At 38.4% G+C, this 12,511-nt stretch overlaps 1 protein-coding gene across 1 annotated transcript in view; it reads right to left on the bottom strand.

Annotated features, from left to right (window-relative positions):
* The window catches only part of LOC100979269 (alpha-2-macroglobulin), a 48,627-nt gene that overhangs the window by 30,008 nt on the left and 6,108 nt on the right, over window positions 1-12,511 (bottom strand). Inside the window, exons 6-15 of the mRNA XM_003804533.5 lie at window positions 12,265-12,433; window positions 11,719-11,803; window positions 9,934-10,054; window positions 8,900-9,014; window positions 8,644-8,753; window positions 6,647-6,808; window positions 3,848-4,075; window positions 3,544-3,607; window positions 1,794-1,936; window positions 1,020-1,169 (exon numbers count right to left, since the gene is read on the bottom strand). Of these exons, the coding sequence (XP_003804581.3) occupies window positions 1,020-1,169; window positions 1,794-1,936; window positions 3,544-3,607; window positions 3,848-4,075; window positions 6,647-6,808; window positions 8,644-8,753; window positions 8,900-9,014; window positions 9,934-10,054; window positions 11,719-11,803; window positions 12,265-12,433 (1,347 nt within the window). The remainder of the gene's footprint in view (window positions 1-1,019; window positions 1,170-1,793; window positions 1,937-3,543; window positions 3,608-3,847; window positions 4,076-6,646; window positions 6,809-8,643; window positions 8,754-8,899; window positions 9,015-9,933; window positions 10,055-11,718; window positions 11,804-12,264; window positions 12,434-12,511) is intronic.

The following is a 12,511-nucleotide window of genomic DNA, read 5'->3' on the forward strand; positions in this document are numbered from 1 at the left end:
GTGTAGCTTGGGACAGCAATTATTTCAACTGATGTAATTCTTTTTTTTTTTTTTTTTTTTGACACCAAGTCTTGCTCTATTGCCCAGGCCGGAGTGCAGTGGCATGATCTCGGCTCACTCAACCTCTGCCTCCGGGGTTCAAGTGATTCTCCTGCCTCAGCCTCCTGAGTAGCTGGGATGACAGGCGCCCGCCACCACGCCTGACTAATGTTTGTATTTTTAGTAGATACGGGGTTTCATTATATTGGCCAGACTGGTCTCAAACTCCTGACCTCAAGTGATCTGCCTGCCTTGGCCTCCCAAAGTGTTGGGATTACAGGCGTGAGCCACCAGGCCCAGCCATAATTCTTATAAAAACAGAAATCTGATATTTCATTTAGCCTGTATAGCCTCAGTGCAGGTATATGTATCACTTTTGTTAGGCTTTTTGAAATGTTGAAACTAGTTTGACAACTCCTATTACTGGTTGCATGGAGCTCTGGGATTTTAAGGACTTTGGGTACTGTATGGTCTTTTTACATTTTAAATATATAATTTCCGAACGGCTTCCCCAGTTGCTCAGTTAATCCTTTCTTTTATTTTGCATAACTGCACTTCTCATATAGCACTTTTCACAATCTGCTCTGTATTCTCTCCAGCCTTGCATATACGGATGTCCTGACACAATCAGAAGATTTGAGTTTGTATTGCTATGTGCTCTTGAGCAAGAAGCTTAACGTGTCTGAATAACGAGTCCTTTTTTGGTTGTTAATTTTCATCACATTTTGTCTTTTTAAAAATTCTTTTATTTGATTCAATATATTGTATTTTGTTTATTTTTTTAACTGCAGAAGTGAGTAGTTTTTTATATATATATATATATAATTCCTTACCAATGAAAGCCCACAAGAGAGCTCAAAGCAATTAATTCCTAGATAAATATAATTTTAATTGATCTTATCCTACTTATCCAGTCATTTTTCCTTGCTCTGAGCCCCTGGCATGGCCCTTCTTGATTCCTGAGGCTGCCGGGAACTCACTGAGGATGCCGAGAGCTCAGCATCAGGCTTCATGAGCAGCACGCTTTGGTCCACAGCACGGAGGGCGCAGACGGACTGAGGAGCCGCTGAGACTCGCAGGTGGGCGTGTGAGGCTGGGAGACTTTGTGATGGGCTGAAGCTCAAATCCACCTGTGAAATTGGAACAAAAGATCAGAAAAGCAAATTTCCAGGTTCACCCATGCATTCACTCGCATTTGCAGAGTGTTCCTCATGTACAATGTATAACCACTCTGCTTGACTTCGTGGAGGGTTGGCATTGCGTCAATCCTGAAGCTTTTTGTTCCCTACACTTCTCTTTCATTCTCAAGAATCACTTGAGCCAGTAGAATTATTTCTAATTATTCTTATAAATTACTAGTCATGAAATGCCATTTTTATCTTTGATACACGGCAAGGTGCTTATTAATTGTGGTGGAACATGCATGGGTCTGGGTGCTCTTGCATTTTTCTTTTGGCTCCTTAGTAGTCTTAAAAACTTGCTTACTTATTTCCCAACGTTTCATCATAGAAGAAGGGAATAACATACTCTGAACTGTGTAATTGGTAAGAGGCACTGCTAGGAGAAGTTCGAGAGTTTTGTACAAGGAATCAAGTGATTCTGCTTCTTAGTGTGACTCTGCCACTACCTTGCTGAATGTCTCTGGGGAATTTGTTTAACCCTTTTGGCCCTAATGTTCACATGTATAAAACAAATGATAACAATAGTAACTTCTAGTTTTACATGTTGAAGATTTTATGATCTAAAACACCCACCTTGTTGGCCAGACAATTTTCAACATCATATTTTGCAGAATCCCCAATCACGTCCCCGGTAGGTAAAACGGCATAGATGAGCAACCGAGCAACAGGAGCAATGTCTGACTTCACAGGGATTGAGATGGAAAAATGGCCCTTCACTGGGGCACAAAGAGAATGAGAGGAAGCCATCATAGGTTAATGACTATTTCCATTAGTAGATGTAACAGACATAATAAACAGTAGATGTAACAAATGGATGATTACCTCTAAGGACTCTAGCTTTAGAAAAAAACCCTATCAAAGCCCTCTCTCCTCTCATAAATCATATACTCTGTTGATTTTTCACCAGCTTTAAGCTTCAGCTCACCCACCTAATGTTCTGATGCTAGTTAAGGGTATGAAGACATCCAATTCACTACCATTTGATCTAGGCCTCATACTAGAAGAGGGAAATAGAACCTGAAGTTATGAGATGTAAGAGTAAGAGTTCAACACATTGTATTCATGCTACATCCTCTTTAACCTTCTATGAGCCAGTATTTGATTCTTTCTCCATAAGAGGAACACCGTGCTCCTTCAGAAGTTATTTTTTGATGCCTATGTAGATTCTTTAGAGGTTGCATTAAGTTTCCTTCAGTCTGCTATGGTGCTTCTGTGTTGCTACAAGAGCTAATGAGAGAGTAGATTACTGATACTTTTCTAGCAAGTTATCTTTTAGAGTCTACTAGACTAGGAGCAACCTTCAAAGGTTTATATTATGACATATTTGCTCATGGCAAGAGTCCGCTTCAGTCGGTAGAAGTACCCAATTTAATGCTTCATAAATCATAACTATCTTGAAAGGGAAAAAAGATATTTATAATAATATAAATGACATAAATGACTCAGCACAAGACCTGGTGTATACAACATACCTTGAAATCATACATTTTCTCCACCCCATTCTCTAACACAATTCTCATTTTGAGAAGAGGTTCAAGAATATTTATGGTTTAAAAATTTGGAATAAGCATAGATTATACACAACAATATTTTATGTATTTTATTTTTCCCCCTTTTTTCTTATTTATTTATTTATTTACTTTTATAGAGATGGGGTCTCACTATGTTGACCAGGCTGGTCTCAAACTCCTGACCTCAAGAGATCCTCCCATCTCGTTCTCCCAAAGTACTGGGATTACAGGCGTGAGCCATCATAGCTGGCCCACACCAATATTTTAAATAATGCAAAGAAAATAGGCTGAAAAAAAAGACAACACATATTTGATAAAGGGTGAGAAAAAAACCATTATTGTTTTCCCTCCCTCAACTTTCTTTTAATTAATATTAGATGGAAATGGTCTCTCATTACTTGAAAGTATTCCTGATATTCCCAGCTCAGGAATGGAAAACCAAACATCATATCTTCTCACTCATAAGTAGGAGCTAAGCTATTAGGAAGTGGCAGCTAAGCTATTAGGAAGTGGGAGCTAAGCTATGAGGATGCAAAGGCATAAGAATGATACAATGGACTTTGTGGATTCGGGGGAAGGGTGGAAGGGGGTGAGGGATAAAAGACTGCAAATTGGGTACAATGTGTACTGCTCGGGTGATGGGTGCACTAAAATCTCAGAAATCACTACTAAAGAATTTATTCATGTGACCAAACACCACCTGTTCCCCCAAAAACCTATAGAAAAAAAGGGAAAGTATTCTGATACTTCCGTGGTGTAAGGCTGAATGGGTCAGAATGGGGCAGCAATGCAGAGATGATGGAAATACTCACTGTCTTCCTGCTTCACAAGCAGTCCATGAGTCCCAGTTCGGACAATGCCTCCCTTTGCCATTATCTGCAAAAAAGGAAATAAAAAAATTAAATGTGCCAAAGAGAGAACACGCTTCAGTCTCACTTCAATATACTTGTTTTATTGAGTCCCTGCTGGCAATAATTCACCTCAAGAGAAGTCAAACTTTCAAAAGGAACATGGATAAGAAGTTGAAGTAATGACATCTAAAGAGCTTCATGATTACTTGCTCCGCAGAGAGCTTTTGTCTACAGTGAAGTCAACAGCAGTAACCTCCCTTCTCACCAGATAATAGAAGGAGAGCTTCTCCAGCCCCTGCAGGGCGCCTCCATTCAGAATATAATGTGCCTGGACTGTCTGAGTTTGGCCACAGGGTAGTTCGTGAGACATGGGCTCAAGGTGGACAAAGCTCTTGCTTGGGGAGAACACAAGATAAGCAGTGTGATGTGCCTCTTCGTGTTCTTCTGACACCCACTGGTAGCCGTAACAGGGACTACGATCCTTGTAATTGACCTAATGAATTAGAAAAATTATATTATTTTCAGATTATACGTCATAAAGATTAATGTTCTCACAAAACTACATAAGTTTACTGTCCTACCTTAACTAGTAGCTAGAAATCTTTTGTTCCACAATGAAAAGTGGGAGAAGGACCCCTTATTTTGTTTCTCTGCTTCAAATGTAGGCATGCTTTGTGACTACACTGCAGAGCCTCCTGGGATTGAGATTTATATTTCTTAAGAGCATAAAAGGAGGCATCCTTTGCTCTGATTAGCTTGCTTGAAATTTCTTTGACTGCTTTACCCGTGCAGTTAGAGACACTGGAGCTATGAAACTTCATTGAGGAGAGTAAATAATCTCTAGAAATGGAAGAACTGTGCTTTCAGAAAGCAGCTGCCTCTTTTAGGGTGGATTTTGAATGGGTATTATGAGTAAATAAAATATTGTAACCTTAGGGGTCTGAGAAGACATTGGTAGAAAGCATTGGTTTAAGAGCTGAGCTGATGAATTAGCTGAAGTCTACCTCTTCTGGGCTATCTTAGGCTGATTGCTATTACTGTTATTTTTTTGAGACAGGGTTTTGCTCTGGCGCCCATGCTGGAGTACAGTGGCATGATCTTGGCTCAGTGCAATCTCCGCCTCTGGGGCTCAAGTGATCCTCCCAGTCAGCCTCCTGAGTTGCTAGGACTACAGGTGCATGCCACCCCACCCAGCTAATTTTTTGTATATTTTGTAGAGACAGGGTTTCACCACGTTGCCTAGGCTGGTCTCGAACTCCTGGCCTCTCGCAATCCACCCACCTCAGCCTCCCAAAGTGCTGGGATTACAGGCATGAGCTACCATGCCTGGCCTAGGCTGACTATTTTTAATGCTCCCTGCAGTCTGGATTCTAATGCCTCAGAGGCCCTATTTGGGTTATATTTCCAACTTTTCTTCCTGTAGAAGTTATGCCTTAGCTCCTTTCAGGCTTCCTCTACCTTCATCCCCAGCTCCCAATAGCACTAGTGAATCCTTGAGCAAAACATTTTGTTCATATCTTAATGTATATTTTGGTGACAACACATATATGATCACCCCAAACAGGGAGCATGTAGAAATAATAATTTCATTGTCAAGACTAGCACAGTGCTGGCACGTGGAAAGCATTCAAGACACTTTTTGAAATGAGTAAACATTCAAATTTGAGTTTATTAGAGGTAGGTGCTTTTATGCCATCTATTAAAGCTAAATAAATAAAATGTATTATTTATTTCTCTGTAACAAGATAAGAACTCTAAAGAGGCAGGCGTTTTCCATTACCATGATTATGTAATATATATTAAATATGTATTGTATATCCGTGTATCTATAGACATGTCTACATCTCTCTTGATGAATAGAGGACTGCATGCTATACCGAACAAGTTATATTGATATGAACAGGTCATCTGGAGAAAATTAGAATAGCAAGACAAAATAAAGTAAGGTAATAATTTTTGGAGTATATATATTTAAAACTAAATGCTAATTATGTTAGAATTGGCTTTTATAGTAAAAGTATCTAACAGTTAAAGGGGGCTTACTAAGTGCTTCAACATGTATTATTTCACTTAATCTTCACAACCACCCCAAGAGTTAGGTGTTAGTATTGCAATCATTTTACAGATAAGGAAATGAAGCACAGAGGTTTTAGTTAATTCCTTAAAATAAGGTTGAGCCAGTATTTTTAACCACTTTATCTGATTCAGGTTCTGGAATTCACACTTTTCAAAAAAATTATTATAAACACACACACATACAACATAAAATTACCATCTTCATTATTCTTTAGTGTACAGTTTGGTAGTGTTAAGTATATCTGTTGTGCAGCAGATCTCCAGAACTTTTCATCCTGTAAAACTAAACCTGAATACCAATAAGAGCAATTCCCCATTTCTCTCTTTCCCTAGCCCTTGGCAACCACCATCCTGTTTTCTGTTTCTATGACTTTGACTACTTTAGAAACCCCATGTACATGAATCATATAGTATTGGTCTTTTTGTGATTAGCTTATTTCACTTACCATAACGTCCTCAAGGATCATTCATGCTGTAGCATGTGACAGGATTTTCTTCCCTTCTCAGGCTGCATAATATTCTGTTGTATTTATATACCACATTTTGTTTACCTGTTCATCCCTTGATGGACATTTGGGTAGCCTCGATCTCTCAGCTATTGTGAATAGTGCGGCTATGAACATGGGTGTGCAAATAGCTCTTTGAGACCCCGTTTTCGATTCTTTTGAATATATGTCCAGAAGTAGGATTACTGGATCATTTGGTAATTCTATTTTTTAATTTTTTCAGGAACTACTATACTGTTTTTCATAGTGGCTGCGCCATTTTACGTTCCCAGCAACACTGCTAAAGTCTAACCCGCACTTTTAATCACAATATACTGCCTTCTTTTCATAAACTTTAAAAAAGTTAACCTTCAATTGGTTTCTAATTGCTAGTTTTTTTCTCTCCATAGAACTAGACACAGTTTGGAAATTTTCTCACCCTTAGGTTGCAACCCTGTTTCCAAGGCTACTTCATGTCATTGGTAACTTCTTTCCAAACTTACCCTAACAGTAAGAGAGGTACCCATAACGTTGGTGGTGTTGATAGAGAACTGTACAAGGCCATGCTCATCCGTGGTAGCATTGGAGTAATAGTTTGCTTCATTTCCTCTGATGAATATGACTTTATTTGGTATAGGGACGCCTTTCCCATCTACTAGGCGCACCTGAAGATTAAAAGCTGTGGATTAGTTATATTGGTAATAACTAATAGGCACCAAACATATTCATTTATCACATTTTTTAGTGCCTCCTCTATGTTGAACATGGTTCCAGGCACTGAGGACACAGCAGTGAAAAAAAACGAAGTTTCTTCCATCACAGAGCTTACTGTCTAGTGAAAGAGATAGATGCTAAATAAATATATACATAACATACACTAATTTAGTAGTAACCAATCCTAAGAAGAAAAACAGAGCAGTGTGAAGGGATAGAGAGTGATAGGGATAATAACAAGAGTGACCTGAAAAATGTCTTCTAGATATTTTGGAAGTGCTGTGTATTATTATATATAACTCTTAGAGAGTCACAGAGCACTAGAGTAATATGATAATGAAATATTTTAATCTATTAATCTATTAACTAAATTTATTTGTGCCCCAAACACCTATTTTGGAGTGGACCATTAACTTCCTATAGATTAGTGTCTGAAGTCTCATAAGTGCACAAGTAAACAATTGCCAATACATTGTCCTGTGTGTTTCCCCAGTTGTCTTAGACATGGTCTCTGCTTCTCAACCTAGATCTTCAGCCTTTTGGAAGGTAGGCAGATTTTATGACACACTTCCCATGTGAAAAATGTAAAATTGAAAAGAGGCACGCAGTATTAAATAAGTTGCCAAATCTAATTTACTGCTAATATTGTATTGGCAGTTGAGTAGTCCAGTTCAGATTGTAAAGGTGGCAATTCTTTTTCAGTATAAGCTACAGTTGGTAGCAGGAAGAACAATAGGCTGACCCCCATCAGTACTCATAATTGATTTACAAAATCTAAGTTTACCAATGAAATGTTGGCTGCATGTACAAAGACAAGAATAGGCACATAATTCTGATTTTCTTCTAGCTAGAGAGTCTTATGACAAATAGGATATTTAACAGAAATAAAATGTACTTAAAAAGTACACTATCTTTCTGAGAAATTTACAAATGAGCTACACTTTCATTTTAGGAAGTTGAATACATTTTGGTGTCATGACATAACCAAGCCTTCTAGAATGTACTCCACTTTGTTGAGTCTATGCCTCTTTTACACCCTTCATAGCTGAAATCCTGTAACATTTACATTAAGAAAATGATACACAGTAAATACACATTGAAGCACATGTAACTGTGATCTCAGACTTCTAGAGTCATAAAGATCCATTTGCACATCTGCTGACAACAGAAAAATTGTAAGAGAAGATTTTTTTGGTAGATAACATGAAAATTCATAATTCAAAAATCTGAGAACCTTAAATAGCAGTGTTTTACCCCATGTTCACTGTTTTAGAAATATACTTGTTATAGAAAAATAGTGTAAATATACTATCCATGAAATAAACATTATTGTAGAATCTTTAATACTTCAAAATAAAAATTAAAACCACCTACCCACCTGTTTCCATACAAAGTTAGTGTTAGCATCGTAATGAAACTGGTCAGCATGAATTTTGAGATTCTTGTGAGAAAATGTCATAAAAACCTGAGACTGCCTGGTAAACCATGAGAAGGAGATTGAGTGACTTGTACAATGCTGTTTCAAAAGAAGGGGGGAAAACTCTACTAATTTTAATAAGGCCTTAGGATAATTACATACATTTCATACACAAATTTACAGAAGAATAAATCTATTTTTATGTAGTTTTATACCTTTGGTTATACTAATCAAGCCTTGGTGATATTTTATACTTTTGGTTATATTAAATGATAACATTAACCAGGCATGGTTTTAGCAGAAACCATAACTATTGTGCTAATTAGGTAACAGTACATGGGTTGATGAGTGAACTGGAAAATACTCCACCTGCCCAAAGAAGGGAATTCCCTGTCGAAAGTGTGAGTCCACTTTCACAAATGAGAGTTTGGTTATGGTTCTTGTGATTTCACTGGACTGCCTTCCAGTCAATTCCACCACTGAAAAAAAAGAAAAAATCTGTTATTTTTGGGAAGAATGATGTCTCTAAAATTCTATCACCTCCCCCCCCAACTTACAATTCATTATTTGGCTAAGAAAATCAATGCCTGTTGTGTTTTCTCTTATACCCATGTAGTACACAAACCTGTTCCTTCTTCTTGGATCTGGGCCTCAGTGTGAAGTTTCATTTCATACTCCTTCCTCTTCAGCTGGAAGACCTTGGTTTTTACTTGCTGATAGAAGCAGCCATGGCTGTTTAGCTAAGAAGGGAGAAAATAAAATACAAAAATACAATGCATGTTATACTAAATAGATCAGTGGTCAGATAACCGGTGTGATTTTTGTGGGGGGACAACATCATGTAGGCATTTTCTATGACGAGGACACAATAAATATTCTCTAGCAACTAAATATTAAATTTCACAACAATATCTCATGTATAATTGACAGATGTATTCCTTGGTATCTGAAATTCCCTAGATATATTGCGATAGAAATGTCTTAAAATTTGAGGAGTAATTTTTTTTGTACAAAGGATGCATAATATTTATACATATTTATGGGGTACACGAGATATTTTGTTACATGCAGAGAATGTGTAATGATCACATCGCGGGATTTAGGGTGCCTACCAACTCAAGTATGTATCATTTCTATGTGTTGGAAATAGTTCAAGTCCTGTCCACTTGCTATTTTGAAATACACAGTACATCTGCTCTTGACCATTAGAACTCCTCATCAAAGTCTGGTTCCTCCTCCATAACATTCAGCTGTGGCTGGGAAGCGGCCTTCTATATGGGGACTGTGTTTGTCAACTCTCTGGCATCTTGATGGGGCCATGTGATAGGTTCTTGTTCACAGAGAGAGCAGAACTGATGGCCTGGCCAGCTAAGGCAATTAAGAGGTGTATGGTTTTTTCCTTCCTTTGTAGAAGTGAATGCCCATGGAGGCTTTAGATGGCTCAGCGTCTGTCATTCTGAAACACTCACAATGGGCAATTACGAGAAATAAATAATTCCCATTGTGCTAAGTTCATGATTTTTTTTGAAAAATTACAATAGCCAACATGGAATTCTCTTCTAGATTGTTCTCTTCCTGCGTCAGAAAAATGCTGCAACTCAACTGCTTTTCAACAATGCCTTTATTGCTATTCTCTAGAAAAAATAGTGTTCAACCTACCTGTCCACTGAATTTCTCACAGAAAGCCTGTGAATCTTCACCGTGGCAGTCGGAAGCGTCACTATACTTTCTGCAAATGCTCACAGTCACATGTCCAGGGACAGGCTTCCCATATGTGTATCTGTCATGAGAACATTCCCAAAGGAATCAGAGCAGACACTGAACCTCCCCATTTTCTAGCTATTTATATTTCCCCTTTAGCTACAGTATATTCCCTGTCTGTACTTCCCTCTGCTCTCTGCTGGTCTCACACAATATTGAAGACAAGAGTCACTAATGGCTCTTATAGAAATCTCCATTGCAACATGCTGAAATTTACATTCTTCTTTTATCATTTCTTTTTTTCCTCATTTTTAGTTTTATCTTAAAAAACTTTCTTATTATAAAACTTAAACCCGTTCTTAAAAGAGAAACAATACCAGCAAGACGAAACAAACAAAACAAAACAGAACAAAAAAAACCCAAACACCCTCAAGTCTACCTAGGAATACAAACTATTAGTACGATAGTGTCTCTTCTTCCATCATCCTCTCCCCATGTGCAGCCATCTCTATATCGAGTTTCACTTGTTTATTTTATTTTATTTTATTTTATTTTTGAGATGGAGTCTCGCTCTGTCGCCCAGGCTGGAGTGCAGTGGTGCGATCTTGGCTCACTGCAACCTCCACCTCCTGGGTTCATGCCATTCTCCTGCCTCAGCTTCCCAAGTAGCTGGGACTACAGGTGCTGGCCACCATGCCTGGCTAATTTTTTGTATTTTTTAGTAGAGACGAGGTTTCACCATGTTAGCCAGGATGGTCTTGATCTCCTGACCTCGTGATCTGCCCACCTCAGCCTCCCAAAGTGCTGGGATTACAGGCGTGAGCCACCACGCCGGGCCTGTTTACTTTTTTACAAAAGTGGGATTGTGTCATAAATATGTCATAGACAATTGCTGGGTTTCCAAGTGCATTTGTCTCCTTTCCTATTTGAGAATGTCCTCTGTATGTCTATTTGCAAGATCACACCAGTTATGAGGAACCAGGAACTTGGCCATCACTGTGAGACAGAACTGGAGCAGGGGCCTAGCTGAATAGTAGGTGTATTACATGTGTGATCTTTGGGCAGGACTATACCTGCTCTTCCTGCTACTGCTACTGTGTGCCACCATGGATGGGAACATAAGATCCAGGAAACAAGAGTTTTCAAGGTTGGAACAGACTGTCTTGAGAAATCACGTTCAGTCTCTTCAGTAAAAATGTCAGTGCAGACAGGTATGTAGACCCGCCTTAGGTAGACTAGTGAGTTAGATGAGATTTCAGTTGTATGCCTATCTCTACAAATTCTGAATCTAAGTGATTTTTCCAGTAAGCATGCAAGGTCAGGTAAATGATCTGTTGATGATTGAATTTCCCCTATAGCCATGTGTTAATTATCTCCCTAATATACATTTGGTTATTTTTGGTTAAGGCAGAGCCAATACCCTTCAACACTATCCACCCTTCCCATTTTGTGTGTGTGTGTGTGTGTGCAGTTTTGTCACTTTCAGAATCAATCCTATTAGCATAACCTCTCTAGAAACAGTTTCTTACCTCATGATAGTATAATACTGATAAGAACGTGAAAGAAAATAAAAAGGAAAAATAGAAAAGCAACAGGAGAATAACATTCTACAGATGAGGATGCTGTCAAAGCACTTAAAATTTTTGTGTTGCCACTGCTCCCGGAGAGAGTAGTTAAAATATCCCAAATGGTGAGTCTCTTTTAAATAATCCCCCACAAAAGATTTTTAAAAAATGAACTCACAGGCCACACACTGATACATTCATCTCTTCTTCCAAGATGGTGATTATCTTTGGCACTGTTACTTGTACTTCAAACTTGGGAAGAACTGTTGATTGGTGATAAAGAAGGTTGGTGATTGGTTTTCAACTTTGGGGGAATTCCTATTTTCAGGTTCCCTGTAACACTTCCCTAATAATATTTTAGGGCTCTGAAAAGGTAGCTCTGCTCTCCAATCTATTCTTATCTATCCTCCTCTCAAATGAAGATTTCAGTTGAGGGACTATGAGAGATCACTGTGTGCTTAATTAATTATGGAAAACTCCATTAAAACAAGAATGTTTTAATTTCGGGGGTTGGTATTAAATATTGCTACAGAAAATAACGAAGCTATGTGAAGTCCTATTCACAAATCACTGATGTCCTCATTGGACTTAGGTGTAATTAATTCTACTCCAAGCCCAATGTCGCCCATGGGAAATGGAAAGACTCCAAATGAACTTAAATTCCAGGCCCTAAGAGTTTAAATATGAAGAAAAATAATGCTTGATGACTTTTCATGATCCATACCAAATTCCTCCACGGTGAAAGGGTGCTCTGTCCTTCCACCTGATTTCTTCTGTACCACCACCTTGTAGGAGCCCTGGAAGGGCTCTGATGAGAGGGGAAAAGAAAATTGCTTGAGGCCACCCTCTAACTGGAAACTCTGCCATTGTGCGATGCGATTTCCTTTGGGATCCTATATGAGTAAATTAATTATAACTTACAAAAGCACCTGGAGCATTGGAGCTAATAAAAGATATCTATGGAAACCCTA

Source organism: Pan paniscus, chromosome 10 (genome assembly GCF_029289425.2).
Source record: "Pan paniscus chromosome 10, NHGRI_mPanPan1-v2.0_pri, whole genome shotgun sequence".
NCBI classification, from domain to species: domain Eukaryota; kingdom Metazoa; phylum Chordata; class Mammalia; order Primates; family Hominidae; genus Pan; species Pan paniscus.